The following is a 21,025-nucleotide window of genomic DNA, read 5'->3' on the forward strand; positions in this document are numbered from 1 at the left end:
ACATTGCAGCACTGCTGACTAGGCTCTGACTGAAGGTGGCACAGCAGCTACCCACCCTGTTCTTGTTCATTGTAGGACAGTAGCTTGCAATGCTGTTGCACATGACGTGCCTCTTCTGTGTTTGGTGGAAGCTTCCAATGCTGCTCCCTATGCTGCACCTGGCCTTCCCTCTGGGAGTAACATCCTGGGAAATGAGATCTCATACTACCCATGTCACAGAACTGTATGAAAGGTTATGTTATTTTATGAGTTGTGTTGTAATATTTGAGCATAAATGCAACTGGCAAGGTGCTTTACGGTGTTATTATTTGGCTGTACTGCTTATTAAATGCAACTCTATTTTCATTACTAGTGGTAACGAGTAGACATGCCTCGAGTCTGGTTCTGCACATTAAGTATCTAGCTATGTGATGATGTTGTTCAAGCCCTGAAGACTGTATCAGGGACATCAATACCCAAAAAGGAACAGGGAAACTCAGACACGGGTGCCTAGAAATCAAAGCTTTATCTAAGAGTTGATGCCCAAGAAGCTGAACCATGCCTAGGTTTGTGCTTTGTATATTTTACAAAAAAGGGGAAGCCCCCTGCGTGTTCAGTGAGAGTTCGGGGCAACACAAAAAAAATAAACACGGGGTTGTAACTCTCACTATCATAAGACCAAACAATTTATGGTCTAGGTTAATATATTAATTTTCCCAAACAATTAATGTTCTGCTTCTTGAGAAGTCAGAAAAAAATACGAAACTTCCAGAATAAACAATTAGGGCAAACTACATGTATATATTTAGTCATACATATTGTTTATTAATGTAAACAAAAAAAGGGAAGTTTAAAATGTTTTCATTATACATTGAATTTAAGTAAAGAGTAATGGTTCTGAACAGTGCCATGAAAATGTACACATAAAATATTCAGACAAAAACTTAAACAAAGGGAAAACAAAAGAGTGACCACTTGAATGGTTAATGTTTACAAACAGGATAATTCAAGATATAAATGCAGTAAAGGGTAAAGAAACAAAGGAAAAAAATACTTTCATATTAAAGCAAACAAAATGCACAATTAAAATCAATGTTTGAAATACTGAATCAAACTTTCTTGTGGACAAAGGTACCTATCCTTTGTATGTACTCATGATCAACATTTGATCATGTTTTGAATAAAGCTGCCTGTTTGTGCTTTGTACAGAATTGAGGATCCAGCGGTTCGAGAGGGCTGTCCCTTTTGGGTCAGACCAAGCTTAATCATAATGTATTCCTCCCGCCCCATCTTCTGTAATGCCATGACACACTAAAAAACAATGGCCTGGTGGATTGCCGACAGCAATACCAAGAATTAGGATTAATCCAAAACATTCCAGCCATCAACCTTCACTTTTGCAAACTAAAACCAATGCACCATGTTAACAGCAACAATATCCCATGCCCCCAACAGCTCCGGACAATGTTCACAGCCCAGAGGTACTCGACACCAATTCACTTTGGAGCTCAACATCAGTGCATCATAGTGCAACCATGCCCCTGCATTGGGCACCCACGCCCCTACCATCTCTTTCAAAAGTGCCCCATCAATCTTAGGCACCAGTTCCCCTCACATCTCACTCAATAACGCCAAATAAGAGCAAATGCCGGCTCCCACTGCTGTAAAAAAATGCCCTGGTCTTCGAGTATCAATGACCAAGTTTTCTCGAGCTGGTAAAGTCACACGTATTGCGCGTGAGGCGCCCCGCCACCGCCCTCCTTCCCCATGGAGGTCATTTCTCAGCCCCCCAACCCCCTTCTACCTCTGGCACAGGTGGCAGCGGAGAGGGAGTGGGGGGGGAGCGGTCACTGCCAAATAGTCCAGATGTTCTGGTGCAATCCTTGCAGCTCCTAAATCCCAGGGATGTGCATTTGAGGCAGCATCCTCCTTGGAAAATGCCTTATTGGTTCCAGCTGTGGCTCCCGCTTCCTCCCCAAAGAAGAGGGACCGTGTATGGACTCCAAAGAAATTCCAAACGCAGATGGGAGTCAGAAACAATCAAAAATGGAAATTAAAAAAAAAAATCTGATGGGTCCAGAGAGATGCTATGGCGAGGAGAGCATGATGCTGATGCAGCCTGGCATTGAGGAGGACAAGCTCAGCAGTCAGACCCTTGCTCCCGCCTCCCAAACTCCACTTTGGTGTTACCTTTCGATGATGAATGCATCCGCGGCGGGCCGGCGCTGCAAACGGAAGCAATGTAACTTATGTTACTTAAAGTAACGTAAGTTACATTAAACCCAAACCAGGCCAGGCGTGGGCAGAAACCGTCCTCCAAGGCCTCGCTCACCTCCAAATGATTTCGGCCCGGCCACGGGCCGAGTGGCCAATGGGCCAGTCCGACCCTGGTCTTGGGTGGTAATGTAAAATAGAACTGGGCTGACTTTAAACAAATTAATGGCATGTAGTTTGACACTGGCGACTTAAAGCATGCACTGTCAGCAGAATCATCCCTGGTGGAAAGTAGTCAAGCAATTACAAATCCCCATCTTGCCTTTGGGGTAAAGGAGCAGATAATTTTAGCATTTAGCTGATTCTCAGAAGAACGAGTTTGCAATTGCTAAAAAATTCTGTGAATTTCATGCAAGGATGAATGTGAACGCCCAGACCATTAGCTGATCAGACCATGAGCATGGCTGACCACCTATGGAAAATACTCCAATATCAACATTCACCGAAAGGACAAGGGATCCACAGTATCCACAAGGAAGAATTTAGCAATCAACAGAACAGCTACTTAAACATATGAGACAGGCATTCAAGTTACTTCATAGCGGCTTGCTCAAGAGTCACAGAACGACAGCTGTGTGTACGTTTCTGCAATTTCATCCATCAACTTTGACAGGTGAAACAACTTGACGCATACTGACATTTGGAGAAGATTCCTAGATCTTTATGACTAATGTGCAACTACGCTGGTATAACCTTGGAGGAGGGTATGTGTGCGGGGGGTGGGGGGAGACTAGGAAGAGATCAAGATCATTTTGCTTATTCGACACATTGATTACTCAATGCTATTTTATGTTCTCACTGGACTCTTAGCGCATATGTACTGCACTTGCAAGTGATATTGTAATCTTAAGTAGAAAAAAAAACAGATTGCAAAAAAAATGCCAAAACCCTTAAAAGTCAAAAAAAGCATCCAACCGGGCAGCAGACGGATCAGCCCATCAATCCCCCCGCAACATTCTGTAAGACTTACTACAGATATGTTTATCCACCCACTAAGAGAACCTAGTTACCTGTTTGATTGCCTTCTTGCTGTGCTTCTGAGATGGAGAGATTACTTTCCCAGCTGGAATGGAGGGAGAGAGGCAGCCTGACTGAGGGGAGGATGGCTGAGGCAGTTTTGACGGAACTATGGAAATAAACAAAAAAAGAAATTAAAATAAGTCATGCAGGCAGTGTGATAAGTTCATTCCCCTTGGGGATCATTAGAAAATTCTCGCACAGCTAGGGTGAGCCCAGGTCTCAAATCAATGAACTGACATTGGTTCTTAAAGTTAACATTCTAGTATTCTTAATTTCTGCAAAATGCAATTTTCTTAAATCCTAGATCCCATTCTGTGTATCAGATAGAGGGAAAGAGGTGGGAAGAAATTAAAGAAAATTGACTCACTGGGAGTGTAAGAAAAGAGAATATGGTTTCGGCCTTCAGTTTTAATAAATGAACCCATTCTAATCACCAAGAGGGAATGTGGGGGACACACTTCAATACAACGATGTCATCCTAATATAGCACAGTGAAAATTAAGAAAAACAGAATTTAGAAAAGTCAATACAATTAAGTAGAGAACACTGGACAAGGAAACAACTGAACATGCTCTGCTAGGAAGCACCGGGTTTAGAACAGCCACAATCAAACTTTATGACTTGAACCCATTTTCTCTTGTTGGTTCTACATGCTTTAAAACATTTTTTGTGTTTTCTTTTTGGTGGTGAAATTTTGTCCGACCAGAACTAGATACACACGTACATGTACATATATCTATAAACTAACGGGTCGAATTCTGATCAAACTAAAGTGCACAACCGAAATAAAATCTTGACGTCATTCAAAACACGGGATACGCTCTTATTAACCCAAGCTCAACACCACTTGCCAGTATTGTTTCTCAGCAACTGCCATTTTCAACATTAGCCACACCCTCATCCCAAAAGATGCAAAGAAAATCTGTGCAAGACGTGTTTTGTGGTCAACCAGGATGTCATATTGAGGCTATTTAATTTAACTAAAAGAAAGTTACATATCTGTCCCCTACTGCTAAGGGGGGGGATTTCCCTACTATGAACTAAAACAAAGGGTGCTCGTCTACTGCCAAAATAGGAAAACCGTGTCCTCAGTGTAAAACCTATCAAATATCTGGCCCTCCCACTTTAACAAAACAGAAAAATAGCCCAGAACCATGGCCTCTCAGTTCAGGCTTTATCCAGCCAATGTCGTTGGATCACTCTCAGGACAGTGTTTGCAGTTCACCCAAAAAATATTCTAGGTCATTCATCAAAGCAATCTCCTTCGGTCTTGCTTTAGGCGCCTCATAAAAGGTTGCAAGTCTCTGTATAAACCAAATGCCTCTTGTCCTTTAAGGGGAAAAGAGGATTCCCTTCCTCATTGCCCAACAATTGCCCTCCTCCCACCCCTATGTCGGAGTCTTGACAAGACTCATTGAACCCTTCAGGTTCTTTTCTCGATCGGTTGTATAAGATTTGTTATTTCCCCCAGGGCTCTTCAGACCCCTCTTGGTTTTTGGCTGCGTTAGATTTTGCGGCGTGCTTGTTGGCCGGTCAACATTCATAACACTGGTTTCTCGGCTTACGTAAACCTCATTAGGCTTCTTTCTGTTGCGTCCCGCTCGTTTCGGTCCTTCTTGGGCAACCCTGGTTCCTTCTTTGTCAGGTGTGCTCCAGTGGGATGGCATCTACTCATTTCTCTTCACTATAGAAGCTTTTGCTTCGCGGATTCTGCCCGTCTCTGCAGCTGCGTCGGCCCTTGTACTCCGAATGGAGCATTTGTTCCTCAGCTCCATTCCTCTCTTCACTGTCTCCGCTACAGAAGCATTAGCTTCTCAGATTCTGCCCATCACAGCAGCTTCTGTTGCCCTCGTAGTCCGAACGGGCGATTCATTCCTCCGGTCCTGGGTACGAAGGACATTAGACCTGGTATTGAAAAGTCTCTTTAGTGTCTTCTCGCTTCCCTTATAATTCCTTGTGCAGGGGGTTAAGGGTTTTGTCCTTTTTTTTTTTTAAAAGAAAAGGGAAAAGAGGGGGAGAAACTGACCCTTGGGGTGATCCGGTGTAGACACAAACCATTCGGCGGCGTATAGAGCTTTTCTCGGCTTTGATGAAAATGGGGGTTGGGGGGGGGGTCTTGTCTCGATGCTCTCTCAGAGACAACTTCCAGTTTCCCTAAATTACTAAACTGGGGACAGAGGGAAATAAAAAATGATAGGTCTTCTTCCGACCTAGGAGAAGGACTCCCTTCTCCTGGGTTAAAGTCTCTCAAGTTAGGTATCACAACAGCGCTCATACACCAGCTTTTCTTCACTTGAAAATGGTCTTTCAACTTGCTCAACGGGACGAGGGAGAGGCTCCCTGAGATCTCATTGGCTTTACAATGTTCTCTTGAGTTATTGCAACCATCATCAAATCTTTAAGCTCTCTCCATAGATTTAGTGTTCTAGCTCGAACAATGTCCTTCAACTTACCCCCACTTGAACGAGGAAGAAGCTTCCAGAGTCCTTCTTGATTCTTCAATACTACTGTCTTATGGAACGGACCAGGGAGTTGCCTCACAAAATAATCTACTTCTCTCGTCTTTTGGTTTCGCCTTCTCAGGTCTTCCCTGCCCTTCCCAGATGTACTACCCTTCCATTCTCTCGGGGAACTCTTCACCGGTTTTGTCAGGGGTTGCGGGTTTGTTCTCTCCCTTTTCTTCTGCTCTTCTTCACCCCACTTGACTATGGAGCCTGTCACTGTTGGCAGTCTGGGAGCAAGTTTTGGACCAAACGATCCACCCATTACAGGTCACGCAACCACCACAGTTCCTCGTATTTCCCATGCAATTGCCTCTGTGGCTCCACAGTAGGCTAGTGTTGGTGGTCTCAGCATAGTTCTTGGACCGCACGGTCCACCCACCACAGGTCACGCCACCATCATACTGACTCACAGCTTCAAGGTTGTCAACTCCCAGCTGACGGATGAGATGCTTTCCTGGCATCCCTCGGTTCGATCTCATCACTCCGTAGTGCTGCTTTGACACAGTCTTCAAACGCCCTGTTTCCAACTCACTGGCTTTTTGGCAGCCTCCTAGCTCACCGACTTGTCCTTCCAGATGTTGCGCTCCTTGCCCTTCTTTGAGGGTTTAAGTAGCTGGGACTGCTCCAACATAACGTCAGTTTGATTGACAACAGCTGGTTGAACACTCTTCATGCTAGACAGTAGCCTTCTTGGGTTCCTCTTCGTCCTAGTACTCATCATAGTGAGACTGTCTGCCACAAAACAATAACAAATAGTCTCTGACTTTACCATAGGTGATGAAGGGTTGGGTGATGTTCTTACCCTGTAGGGTAGGGAGAAAAAGGGGCCTTGTACACAGGAGGGAAGTCTCTCCCCATGAGATCCTCCTGCATATTATCACCCCCAGATGGGGATTATCGGTTAGCGGACTAACATCCCTAGCCTCATGGAAAGGGACTCCCCTCTGGGGAGAAGTAACGCCATCTGAAGGATCGTCACAGCATCATGGAAGACTTCCTCCAGTTCACTGATAACCGTAGGTTGAACAGAAGCTGTAGTCACATCTGCATTTAGGTGGCTGCTTTCAGAGGACAGCAACATCTGAGGAGCCAGCCGTTCAAATATGGATGGACCGAGAAAGCATCTATTACAGCCAACATCTTAATAAAAACTCTTGGTGCTGAGCTCAGCCTGAAGGGAAGGACTCAGTACAAGAAATGTTATCTGCCTAAAGAAAACCAAAGGTATTTGCAGTGCTCGGGCCATAATGGAATGTGAAGGTCCACATCCTGAAGATCCACTAAGCAGGGCCAATCGTCTTTTACCAGAGACAAACAGATCAGACGTGACCATCCAGAATCTTTCCATGGGAAATATGGAGATCGAATTTTTACAGGTATAAGACAGCCAGTCCAGCCTGGTTGGATTTCAGCACTGTAATTACGCGAGAGTAGAAGCCCCCCCCTCCGCCCTCTTCTATTGCTTTTATGTCCAATTGTTTTTGAATTTACAAACGGGGAGAGAGAAGGGGACCCCGTCAGCATCAGGAGAGGATGTGACGGGGGTACTGGTGGGAGAGGGAGACGGAAATTAAGAAGGGTTACCAATAGAAAGGCAAGGATCTTTTGTGATGGTCTGCCAAGCCTCCAGATACAGAGAAACGAGTCACCTACAGGAGTCATGTGGGACCATTCCAAACCATCATTTGGGGGTTTTACCTGATGAGGATGTATTGGTCACTGGGGTGGAGGCTGTTCACTGAGAGAACCCTCCCCCGACCACTTGTTCTCTGTGGTTTGTGGTGAGGGAGAGGTCTGGTTGTCGCGACTTCCGGCCCTGAATCCCGCGAAAACTCTGTATCTGGAGTGAAAACCTGACTTGTGGGATTAAGACGATTTCCCCACTGGTGCTTTCGTGAGGCTGGGCAGCGATTTTGCCATCAAAGTACCCGCCTTGGTCTTGGCAAGCTCATCAGTAGAGCTGTGGAAAAGCTTTTTACTCTCGAACAGAAGGTCAGGAACCTTCTCCTAGACTTCCTTGTAAAACTTGGTGCCATGATCACGAAGAAGAGTTCCAAAGTAACCCCAAAAAGGAACTGGACATCAGCTTATCACTTCCTGACTCCACAACATGGCTGCCCTAGTTGTTCTCCAGTTTGTACAGTGCAGTCTAGTTGTTAGCACTCCATGAGTATTTAAGCCCCTCCCAGCTTGTGCTCTCAGCTTCGCGTCACCTCAGATCAGCTAACTCTTACCGATGCCCAGTCAATCTTAGTCACAACCTGTATGTTCATATTTATAATAGTTCAAACTTTTTAGATTACAGTCCTGTAACAATTTCCACGCACTGTAGGTGTCATGGTCTAGTGACCGAATAATATGTACATTGATATTCAGTCAGTCACGGCAAGTTGCTCGCGTCAGGGTTTTTAGTTCCTGTCAGACGGAATACATTACGAGCGTCTTGCCTTCACAACGCCTCCGCGTGAAGCTCAGCCTCTTAAGACTTTGCACAGCAAGTATTGCCACAGCCCTTATGTATATATTGTAGCAGTTAATTTACCAGTTGAAATTACGAGCGTTTGTGTGCAGCGTTTTCATACGCTGTAGTTTTGCGGTGAAAACGTTTTCATTCACTCCTTATATTCACCGGTGCTATTTCTATAAGCGCCTTTTTCCCACATTAATGTAGCATTTTTCTCTTCCTAATTTGATACCCACACGAGAGATCCAGATTAGAATACTAAGCGGTTTTAGTATTTAAGCGCCACTTTAGCAGAATTGTTTCACCCTCGTATCTCTGTCACATGTGCTATGACAATAGGAAGTGCTTACCGCAGCCTCATTCCCCCTTAGAGACATTTATATACTAGTCAGTCAGGGGTAACTTCAGCAGGAATTCCATCCTTGTTCAGACATATCCTTAGTGCCATTTTCATTTTCCCATAAAACTACCTTGCTCAGCAAATTAACATAGTCCAGTGTCCTGCTCTCCACGCTAGCAGGGCAATTGTTCAGAACTCAGAGCCCCTGCACAGATGCAGGATGGAGAGCTCATCAAAATAAAAGTATAAGGTAAGACAACAGTAACTAGAGAGTATTGCAAGCAATTAGTGACTAGACTTGTTGCTCAATTTTGGGGGTTGTTTCACATTCCACACTAAGGAATTTTCTATGTATTAATAGGTTAACCTTGCCATAGAAGAAGTGTAGAGTGTTAAAACATTGCTAACTAAGAAGAGTCATAGAAGTAGTTCCTGGTGTGGGTGTGTCCCCGCAGAGTTAAGGTAAGCGTTACACTTTGTCACATGGAGTCAAGCCCGACGGGTGACAATGCTGATCATAAGTCAATGCCAGAAGCATCCATTTAATGGGCTGCGGCTTACAATAAATCACGTGCCAGTCCCTGGCATCAGATACACCGGTCTTGAAATGGTCGAGTTTGGCCAGGGGAATGAACTGTTCAAACTCCGAGAGCTATCACGGTTTTGGCTTGGCCGCCGCCAGGACAGCCTCTGTATTTGTCTGAGTTGGAGGGCTGCGTTTGCAAACACTTTCTTTGATGAATGCCTGCTGCATCCCATTCGCTGTGAGGCGGCGAGCAACTCAGGGCAATAAGTATCGTTACACTTAATCACAGAAATAATGTTATATTCCAAACCGGCACCAGCGTGGCTTGTAAAACCAACCCCAGACCATCTCAAATTGCAATTGGCCGGGGCAGAATGTCCCTGGTCAAGCTGTGCCTGGAAGACTTTTGCTCAGTAGCCCACGATGCTGTGCAGTAACCACTGCTTACTCAACCCCTACCCAAATCAATTGCCAAGAACAATGAAAGAAATGTCTGCTAAAAACTACCAGGATGGAGCAGCAACAGGCAACGCTATGGATAAAACAAATATAAGCTAATGAATCAACACACAAGTGCCTTTACTGCTTGCTCCATAGTTCCAAATAAATCGATATACTCAACAAAGATTACATTTGATTCTGGAGGAGCTTGAGATCACCCAACGTGCTGGCATGGTGTAATCCAGTACAAATGTCCAATGAGCTGTGCTAAGATGGAGCATTTTCATTCCCTAGCCTTGCATGACCTACTGGCCATGCAGGCTTTGGTACTGTAAGCTTTGGTCATGCTTCCATCATTCTTGCCCGCTGCATCACTAAGGTGACAATGGGTTGTGAGCATTAGTAATTCCTCATTCATTGTATCACAATAACACGAACATACCCATCACAGAGCCCTGTCCAATCGGGCATCATGTTTAACCTTGTGGGGTTAAATATAGGCCCTGAATGTCAGAAATAAATGACGAGGCCACGCCAGTATTTAAGAGTGAAGCTGACTGGTGCTACTCATTGGAAAATGCAGGCCAGTCCCAAAACTATTGGCTACCAGCAGGGGGGGGGAATACTAAAAAACATATGGCAGCGCGAAGGAAAATACTGAAGTTCTCTTACAAACTAGCAATACAACTGAACGGGGACTTCTGAGGCTTTTTGAGCGGTAGGTTGATTTAAGATTTCAGAGAACGGCTCCCTCCTGCAGAAGATACAAAATACAAGCACTTTTGAGCGAGGACTGCGGGCCTCGAGCCGTTGACTCACTCATCATGCCAGGTCAGATAATTGCACAATTTAACAGCGGGGATAAAGGAAGCGGAATCTCTATTCCAGGGTGAAAGTCTATATATAATCTGTGGCGGACTGACAAAATGACCAAATTATACACTCTGCGGAATGCAGCATCAGGAGATGTTTCCAGACCTATTGAACAAGATTCTTTTACTGCCATCATTGAAAATCCTATTTTGGCGGGCAGAGCTACCTTTAGACCGTACAAATCAGGGGGTGGTAGATTTTATCCCCCGCAAAGTGTTTTTCCAATAGACACTCAAAAACCTACCAGCTCGGGCATGGGAAATATTTCAATGGTGAATTCAAAAGAAATCAGGGAATCTCATCCAGTTAAGCAGCTTTTAACAGACAAATTGACCGCAAATCTTAACTACACACTCAAAACTACTACAATGAAGCGCACTATTGGGATCAATGGGTCAATTTGAAAAACACTGGATTGAACAGCAAGACAATGAACAAGCAAGGTCCCAACCAGCAGGGGCCCCTTCACGGCACAAGCAATTAATTACATTGGTATGTTTGATGAGGATACTGGGGAGGGGGATTATCGACTCCCTGCAGACTCATCATATGAGCTCAATGCTATTTCGGCAATATGGGAAGATGTGGAGGGCGCAAAAGGCATGGCACTGCCATATCCACAGAGCAACACTGGCGTACCACCAAGGGAGATAGCTCCAGGTTTAAACAAAGCGCAGGAACTGGGCTCTCCAACAATAGTGGCTTTAAACCTTGTGCTAAGTTCCTTAGTAAAAGTGTTTGAAAATGTGTAATCGGAAATTCAGCAACACTCAAGGATTCTCCTCGAGATCACAAAAGATCTGGAGACAAATGAGACAACTATGGTCACCCTAAGTCAGCAGTAAATGACTCAAAGGGGGAGACAATGGCGGAATTCCGCTCAATATATAGGATTCTGATGGAGAAAATGGACACTAACCAATCAGTGGAATGGGGTAAAGGAAGATCTGATCATCCTGAATTCGAAACTGGTAGAAGGCACAAATGACTCTTCGCAAAGTAGATGCCTAAAGTGTATGCAACCACTTCCAGTCAGCCATTCTGAGAGTGACATTAATGGTACACCCCTGTCAGCATCAGTAAGAAAAAATTTATAGGGCTGGCGCAATTAGCAGAGCGGACGAAAGGACTCAATTCTGGGTGGGCAAAAAAGGGTGGGGTGGGGGGGGAACAGAAAAATAATATTGAAGAAAAAGATAAAACTAAGGAGACCCCAGTAAATATACCAGAAGTGATAACGGCTACAATGGGGAGCCAAACAGAATTAAGGAAGATTGCACTGATGATCTTGAATCTGAAACAAAAAACTAAAATGAGGACTCCAAATCAGAAAATTTCCCCGATTTTCCTGAAAGCAAAACAGAACGCAAGGAGTCTGGGTGTCACTGGCTAGGAAGGTTATGAACAAGAGAAAATCCAGCAAGTCGATCTGAGGAACCAAGCGGGAGAGGTACAACGAAATCCTATGGGTAGAGACAAATTGTTTTGCGATAAGACATGCATTACTTACCGTAATAGCATTTCTGATGATTGTATCTGCTTAGATTCACATGCTGGGCATATGGTCCGACATCCAGTGGTAACTGCAGAGTATTGCATCTTGTCTTTTGAGGATCGAAAGGGGACGTCGGCATAGGCGCGTCTAACACTATCCCTAACGTGATGTGTAGTGTACCCAAAATACCTCACGCGTCATGGTCCCTCCCATTGTAATTTTTCTGCCATGAGGGAGCCCAAGGCTAACGTGAGTGAGTACATAAAACAGAAAGTAGTAAGACGTCTATGTTCCTTCCACCTGAGCGGGTAGGAAGGGTGGGCGCATGTGAATTAAGGTGATACAATCATCAGAAATACTATTATGGTAAGTAATGCATGTCTTCTGATGCTTGTAAATCTGCTTAGAATCACATGCTGTGCATAGACTAGCGAGCAGTACCTGGAGTTGGAGGTGGGTTGTGAGAAGGAACAGTAGAGAAAAGATGTCTTAGTACTGCTTGTCCCACCTGAGAATAAGACCCAAGAATGAGTGTCTAGGCAATAGTGTTTTGTAAAGGTGTGTACAGAACTCCAGGTTGCTGCTTTGCAAATGGACTCTAGGGGAACATTTGCAATGAATGCTATGGAAGCCCCAGTGCCTCGAGGAGAATGTGCTCTAGGCTTGAAGGGCAGTTCTCTCTTAGCAGGAGTGTAACAAAGTGTGATGCATTCGTCTATCCACCTTGAGATAGCGGACTTAGAGACAGGATCCCCTTCTCTGCCAGCTGCCACTGAAACGAAAAAAATGTGTTTGTCTTTCTCAGTGGTTTCGTTCTTTCCAGGTAAAACATGACTGCCCAGTGCACATTTAACGTTTGTAGGCTCCTTTCGGCCAGGTTAGTTGGGTTCTGGAAGAAAGTGGGCAGTTCTATTGACTGGTTCATGCAGGAACGTGGAAATAAATGTAGGTGCAAATCGAGGGCGAGTGCGCAGAACCACCTTATCTCTGTGGACAGTAACAAAAGGGTCTAGTACTGAAAGAGCCTATAGTTCACTAACCCTGCTAATAGAACTGATCGCCACTAGGAAGGCTGTCTTATAGGTAAGGTCCTTTAGACTTGCCTTGTGCACAGGCTCAAAGGCGGGGAACCCCATGAGTCTAGTCAGAACTACATTGAAGTCCCATCTGGGAGCTGGGTTAGAAATGGGGGGATGCATCCTCTTCACCCCTTCCATGAAAGCCGTAATAACTGGTATTTTCCAGCATGATACCTTTTGTTGTGACGTAGTGTAGGCTGAGAGCAGCTGAGTGAACTTTTAGGGAATTAAACCAGGCCTGAGTACAGTAAGTGGGTCATGTACAATACAATGTGAGTAGGAGAACAGTCAATGAGATTGACGTTATTGGCATTACACCAGATAACAAAGGGTTTCCATCAGATGAGAACCAGGGTTGGCGGGCCCACATGAGGGCCACCAATATCATGGTGACTGGCTTCTGGTGCATCTTGTGCACTATCTTGTTGAGTAAGGGAGTCGGGGTGGCTGGGGAGGGGTGGAAGCGTAAACAAATTTCCCTGACCATGTTATCCAGGGCCCGTTGCCCTTGGAGCGGTTCTGTGGGTACCTAGAGGCATAATCTTGGCATTGAGCATTCTCCAGAGTTGCAAACAAGTCGATCTCTATGAAACCCCATTCTGCAAAAATGTTGGAGACGATGTCGTCATGTAGTCGCCATTCGTACTCTACGGGCAGTGGGAAATCTCTGCTGAGCACATCTGCCAGAGGATTTAGTTCCCCTAGAACGTGTTGGGACAACAGGAACATCCTGTGTTTCAAAGCCCATATCCAAATGTTTTGGGACAGCTTGGATAGCCCTGCAGAGTGTGTGCCCCCTTGTTTGTTCAGGTAGTACATGGCTGTGGTGCTGTCTGTCAAGATCAGGACTGTCTTGCCCTGTAACTGTGTCTGAAAGCCTTTCAGTGCTTTGACCGCTAATAGCTCCAACAGATTTATGTGGTTGGATGCTACTTGTGGGGATCACACGCCATGTGTGCCATCTGCTGAAGCAGATGAGCCCCCCACCCTGTGAGTGATGCGTCGGTTGGGAGTGTGGCTTCTACTGCGTGGGTGGTGAAGGTCTTCCCCCTTCAAGAGGTTTTCCCTCGACCACCACTGCAGAGAGAGAGAACGAGGGCTGGCAAGACAACTACCAGATCTTTCCATTGTCCGCTGGACTGACACCACTGGCTGTTGAGCCACTTTTGCATGGGACGCATGCGCAGACGTGCGTGGGGGGCTAAGTAAATGCAGGTTGCCATCATCCCTAACAGTCGCAACAGTCGTACCGTCACTTCCTCCTGACTGGATACATATCGAGTGATCTGAAACAGCATGTTTTGAACCCTCTCGCTGGAGGGGAAGACGAGGCAGTCTTTCGTCCGAATTAAAGCCCCAAGAAACAATTTGACTTTACTCGGGTCTAGGCTGGATTTGTTCTCGTTGATAGAAGATTCAGTCTGGGATTCTCCAAGTGTTAAATAGGCATGTTTCGTAGGACTCCCATGTTATGAGCCAGTCATCCAGGTAAGGGTAAACCGGGACGGATAGTTTGCGCAGGTGTGCTGCCGCTACTGCCAGTACCTTTGTAAACACCCTTGGTGCTGAGGCACCTTGAACTGATAGTGCTTGTCCTCTATCATGAACCTTAGGTATTTTCTGTGCGCTGGCAACATCGATATATGAACGCATGCATCTTTCATGCCAAGTGTTTCCATGTAATCCGCCTGTTTCAACAGCGGGTTTACTTCCTGTAAAGTGACCATACGAAACTTTTGAGGTTTGACAAACTTGTTCGCTGGGTGCAAGTCTAGCACAGGGCGCATGGTGAGATTCTTTTTTGGTACAAGGAAGTACACTGAATAAATACCCTACCTGTAGAATAGGGACGGCTTCTATGGCGTCCTTTCCTAGAAGGGTCTGCATCTCTTGCAATAGGATTTGCAAGTGGTCAGGCGTCTTGATCTTGGCAGTCTGGATTGGGGTGGTCGGGCAAATTCTATACAGTACCCGTGGGCGACCGTCTTTAATACCCACTGGTCTGTTATCCCCTCCCATGTGATAAGGAAAGATGTTATACATCCCCTGACAGGGGTTGCATGGGAGGGGACCTGGATCTGCAGGTCATTTCTGACCAGAGGCCGGGCGCCTCTGGGGTTGGAACCTCGTCCTCTACCTTTCCCACGCCGCTGTCCTCTGGGTGGATAAGTGGCAGAGGTATTAGACCTTTGTCTGGAATTACAGTTGTTTCCCGTCTTATACTGGAAAAAACGAGATTGCTCACGAAAGGACTGGCGGGAGCAGATTCCTCTCTGAGGAGGGGGTTTCTGGGTAATCTGTTGAAGAGACCTGAGTGTCTCATGCTCTTTCAAGAGCATCGTCCACTGCCTTACCAAACAGGTTGGTTTCCTCAACGGGTTTATCAGTGATGATTGGGTCTCTGGCTTGAAACCGGAGTTCCTTAGCCATGCAGGTCTCGAGCAAGGTACCTTGTGCCAGGGTTCTCCTTGCTGCCTTGGCAGCGTCTAGAGTGTTTTTGAGCACATTCTGGTTCACCTGCTTGCCTTCGGAAACTATGGCGAGCAACTTGGTCCTTGCAGGTTCTGGCACTTCCTGGAGGCCTTCTTGTAGAAGGTTCCACTGGAAGTCCACATAGCTGGCCAATAGCGTGGTGTCATTGGCAATAGGGGTGGTAAACGCAGCACCCGTTATTCTTTTCCCCAGTGCATAAAGTCTCTTGGATTCCTTATCAGATGGTGCCTCTGCTCTAGACAGTGGAACACCAGCCCATTTTCTAGTGGTGGTAACCACAAAAGAATACAGAATGGCATGACCCTTGATAGAGGCAGGGTCGGTCAGAGAAGACCGAAAGAGTTTCTCCCCCGTAGGGTTTACTGCCAGGTTTTTCTTTGAGTATATCCTCCGCAAAATCAGAATCTGTTAAGGCCTCTTGAGTGGTGATCTAAAAATAGTCAGCCGCCTTCTTTAAAATGGCATTGAACTCCATCTGGTCGTCCACTGGGGAGGCTTTCCGAGCCGGAGTGGAAGGGGTGGGGCAATCTAAGCACAGGACATCAGGGTCCTGGGTGGAGTGGGCGACGTCCAGGGCTGAGCATCAACCTGACGGCTGCCCTCCCAATTGTTCATAAGACCTGTCTGATCATCCACATTGTAGTTTTCCAGAAAGGTGCCATCTTCATCCTGATCATAAGTGTCCATAACATCCTCATCTGTGAGGACACAAGTAACCTCCTCATGTGTATCCTCCTCCTCCAAAGTCCTTCAAAACTTAGTTACAGTGGTAGAAGGAAACTCTTTGAGGTCTCTTGGAAGCAAGGGCCTCAGAATAAGAGACATTTTTCTAATCTGTCCATACATCCCTCAAATTTCTCCCTGGTCCATGAGGATGAACCAGAGGGATCCAGGGGAGGAAAGGGTTCATTTTCTTCTCTGTGGCATCGTGATTTTCCCCCTAACATGCCTGACAAAGTCACAGGACTTTCAATGTAGTCCTGGCAGGGTTCTGGGCGCTGTGGCGGATCTTTCGACACGTCTCTCGGTCGTTCTTTGTTTTTTGGTGCCTCCTTCGACTGCTCCGTCAGTCTAACTGCCGAAGTAATCCTAGCGATGCTGTCGGCAATGGTAGGAGAATCCAGGCGGTCTATTGGCTGAACCGGAGTTTGAGCGGAAGATTGACGCCACCGGATGTACCGGTGGAAGAACCGGGGGCTGAGCGGTGTATTTCGCAGCCACCCGGCCCTTTAGCAGCATCTGCGCATCCTCCTGGGGCGCTTCGACATCCGTGTCTTTTTGTTAGCGCCCTTGACTTTGGATTGCCCAGTCGCAGGCTGCGACTGTGGTTGCGGGGAAGGCTGCCGATCATGCCAATCAGAGTATCCCCGGCGAAGATTGACTGTTCCGTTGGCGCTTTGGTACGCTTCTCCATAGTGGATTGTGTGTGCCCCGTCACCGGGTGTTTTCCCCGTAGCGTGACTCGCACAGGTCTGGTGGGGTCAGGGACAGGCGTTGTGGACCGGGAGTGGTCTGCAGTTAGGTCAATGGCATCCAACACGGAGGCCTGGTCACCGCTAGTTCCCCCATCACTTTCAGCGGTTGCAACAGCGCAGGGGGGGTTAGGGGGGGGAACATTCGGCCTGCGACATGCCATAGGCCGGCCACCGCTTTCGGCGGCGCTCCTTAAGCGTTTTAGGACATAGTAGTCTACAGGCCGCGCAACTCGCTTCTTTGTGGTCAAGGGGCAGACAAATGTTGCACTGAGCGTGCTCGTCCTTCCAAGGAAATTTGGCCCTGTATGAGGGACAAAACCTAAATGGCATCTTTTCTATAGCGAAAAATTAGAGCAATGACGAAACCCAGGGAGCAGAGAGGGTGAAAGAGGAAAGGCATACTTGTAAAGAATATGTCCACCCCGACCCCACTCTCCCTACTGTGTAGGCCAGCCAGAAGGCCCGGCCACGTGGACAGCAGCGCCGCCGGGATCAACAGGTGTCGAAAGTCCACAGCAGTCTTGGGCGTTGTTTCACAGGATTCAACAGTTCAAGCGACTTAATGGGAATAACGACAAAGTCGATAATAATGACAATAACGCTATCTCTATGTAAGAGCTGCGCATTAGGGCGACCAGTTATCTGGGTGGAAAAAAACAATCTAAGGGACCTCGGCAGCATGAGGGATTTTGAGTACACTACACGCCACGTTAGGGATAGTGTTACAGACATGCCTATGCAGACGTCCCCTTTCGATCCTCGAAAGACAAGATGCAATACTCTGCGGTTACCACTGGATGTCAGACCGTATGCACAGCATGTGATTCTAAGCAGATTAACAAGCATCAGAAGTATAATTATAAGGGAGAAGACTACAGAAACCGAAAGATTGAATCCTTCCCAAAATCACTATTAGCCAGTAAGGACTCATTTGTTCGCAAGAAACCGAATTAGCAGGAGCAGGCCCCAGGGCTGAAAGTTTTTCTGTCAAAAAAGACTGTTGATAAGAACAAGCAAGTACCCTTAAACCAAACGAGAATACTTTCAGAGATGAAGTTAATCGGCGATTTAAAATATTTTTCCTCACCTGACGGATCGTGTGAGCTTCCCATTTAATCCCAACACTAATACTGTGAAATTGGCCATGAAGTCAAGATTGGGTCTGGAAACAATTCTGGGGACCAAAGAAGAGTGTCTGAAGAGGGGCTTCCTGATATCAAGAGAATGTCCACAATTAGATAAAACACCTGTAAATCTTTTAAATAAAGTTCCACCTCGACCACAGCAAAATACTGAGAGACCTTCTATGCCATCTCCCAATATGTGGGAAATAGTACCGGAAATCATTTGCCAAGTATTCCTTAAACTGGGTATTCCTGAACAGAAACTTTTAGTTAATCATGTGATAAGGACCTTATCCTGGAACACAAGGGGGTATTACTCCTTTTGTGAGGGAACTAGAAAATCTTATATTTTCCAAAACTTCAACCTAATATTGTTCCAGGAAATTTGGATAACCGCTGCTTTGGGTATAGATGGTTTCTCTTTCTATAAACAGGTGGCAGTAGGCTGTGCTAGGTGGTCAGCCGACTGGGGGCCTACTTATTGCATGTAGGAATGAGACCTTTTCAAGTTCAAGACTGCTGTCAAATGATATCCAGGGTATTCTGGTGGTTAGAGTACAAAGCAGAGGAAAATTGACTGGGGCAAACTGGATCATAGTCAACATATATTGGAATCCATCGTCACTCCCACTAATAGATTTTTTACTAAATCTTTCAGATCTCCTGGTAGAGTTCTCCTCGCAAATTCCATCAGATGAATTAATAATAAAGAGGGATCTTAACTCCCAATGTTTTACATCTAAATCCACTACTCCTATATTCAAATCTAGAAATGGGCACACATTGTGCAAGTTTGTTGGACTGGGATCTAAGGATGTTAAATGGTAATATCAAGGGAGATATCCCTAGTGCCCCTACCTGGCGGAGAGGATCGTCTTTCTCGACGATTGATTACATTTTTGCATCAAAAACAATTTTTGATAATTGTATCAAATTTACTCTGAGGGAAATCTAAATGACCATATAATGCTGGAAACGATCTTCAGCTTTGTACATAACAACCAAATTCCCACCTATACTCAATAACTGTCTGTAAATACTGCTGGGAATCGATTAGTGAGGTTTGATCGGGGAGAGCAACATCTCACAAATAAATTGGGTATTACCATCAAAGATCTATCCAATCAACAACTATCGAAATATTGCGAACCCAGTAGCTTTATTGACTTCCTGTGGGACATAAACCCCCTGGTTAATCGTATTTCTAAACAGTGTGTGAATCACAAAAACTTTTTTGATACACAAATTCAGGATAAGAAAAGGCATAAAAAGACGACGTCAAAAGCTTCTATTAAAAATAACATCAAAAGATGTAAAAGAATATGAAGAAGAAATTAGATTAAACAACAGCTATAGAAACTGGATGAGGTCTCGTAGGGTTATAAGACAAAGAGAGGGGAGGAAATGTTAAAAGCTATATGTCCGAGAAATTCTAGAAATGTCTGGACCATTATTGGTTCAATGAAGAACTCTGCTAATTACTCCCAAAACACCATAATTCAGGAACAGACATGGGTAGATCACTTCTCTAAGGTCTATGGACCTTCAGACATTCTGGAACCTAAAATTAAAATAAACTCAAATTGGTTATTCAATTCTACAATCGAAGACAATGAAACCCTGATAAAGAAATCATCAGCATCAAGGTTGGCGGGACCAAACGGACTCAGTAATGTAATTTTGAAGGTGAACTCGCCCCTATGGGTGAGGTAACTAAAAATCTTGTTTGAAAATATAATCACTAAAAAAAATCCTGAGTCGTGGAGAAACTCCATCATAATCCGATTTATAAAAAAGGAGATTGCCTGTTACCATCTAATTATCTTACTCCTAGATTCTGATGGAAAAATCTTTTCAGGACTTATACTAGGTGAGCAGGAGAAATGGGCCGAGACCAAAGGAATAATCCCAAAACAGACTGGATTTAGGAGGAGATTATCCGCTTCATTGAATACCCTTAATCTAAGCTGTGTCAGCACAGATTTCCTTGTAAAGGGAGGTACGCCCCTTTTGTTTCAGAGCCTGGGTTGATTTTTCCCAGGGTTTCAATACCATTAACAGAAATCAACTATGGAACAAACTGAAAAACTGGGGTCTACCGATAATCTGTTGGCCATCTTAATAGAGCTCCATCAAAGGTCCTCTCTAAGAGTAAGTCTAGATCAGGGAATCTGTCCCAGCCCATTGATATTGAAAGAGGAGTAAGTCGAGGATGCTTGATTGCGCCATTTCTTTTCATTCTGTATCTATCAGACCTGTTTCAATGATTGAAAGATTGGTTTGTCAGTCCCAAAGTTGGCAATATGAAATAAAAAACTGGTTGGCCTATGCCGACGACATTGCAGTCTTAGATCATACACAAATCGAACTACAAAGTCTACTGACAGCTCTTATCGGATTATGCTTTAGAAAATGATTTGAAAATAAATCCAAATAAGTCCCAAATAATTATATTTAAACATCCAATAAGAGCAACAAAATCTTTTACTCGGCAAATGGACAAACTGCCAATTCCAACTACCAAAGAAGTCACCTATCTGGCTTCTCGGATTACAGCTTTTCTGACCAAAGCCCACCTACTTTCAACCATAGATCTAAAAATAATAAATATGGGTTCACAAATTGCGAAGATATGTTTGCAGTATTGTAAGTCCTCTATTCTCCCTGTACTGAAATTTTACATTGGAAAAGTGGTACCGATTATCATTTTTGGCTTAGAGTCCAACTTCCAAGCCTTTGATATAGATTGGGATAAAATTGAAGGTAAAATCTGGAGAAGAAAATGTGCACTTCCCAATTGCACACCTATTGCATGCATAAGATATGAACTGGGTCTTACTTCATTGGTGGCATAGGTGGAATGGAAATGGGTTTCTATGTACAGGCTAATTTTAGAACCTCCCAAATCATTATAGGAGGAGGAGGCATTATCAATGCA

The 21,025-nt window shown here is 45.1% G+C and overlaps 1 protein-coding gene across 3 annotated transcripts in view; it reads right to left on the reverse strand.

Moving 5' to 3' along the window:
- The window catches only part of ASXL2 (ASXL transcriptional regulator 2), a 747,150-nt gene that overhangs the window by 309,916 nt on the left and 416,209 nt on the right, over positions 1–21,025 (reverse strand). For all 3 annotated transcript variants that reach the window (XM_069605568.1, XM_069605569.1, XM_069605570.1), the window contains one exon: positions 3,264–3,379. In XM_069605568.1, the coding sequence (XP_069461669.1) occupies positions 3,264–3,379 (116 nt within the window). The remainder of the gene's footprint in view (positions 1–3,263; positions 3,380–21,025) is intronic.

This window comes from Ambystoma mexicanum, chromosome 4p (assembly GCF_040938575.1).
Source record: "Ambystoma mexicanum isolate Mex_15411 chromosome 4p, UKY_AmexF1_1, whole genome shotgun sequence".
Classification (NCBI taxonomy): Eukaryota; Metazoa; Chordata; class Amphibia; order Caudata; family Ambystomatidae; genus Ambystoma; species Ambystoma mexicanum.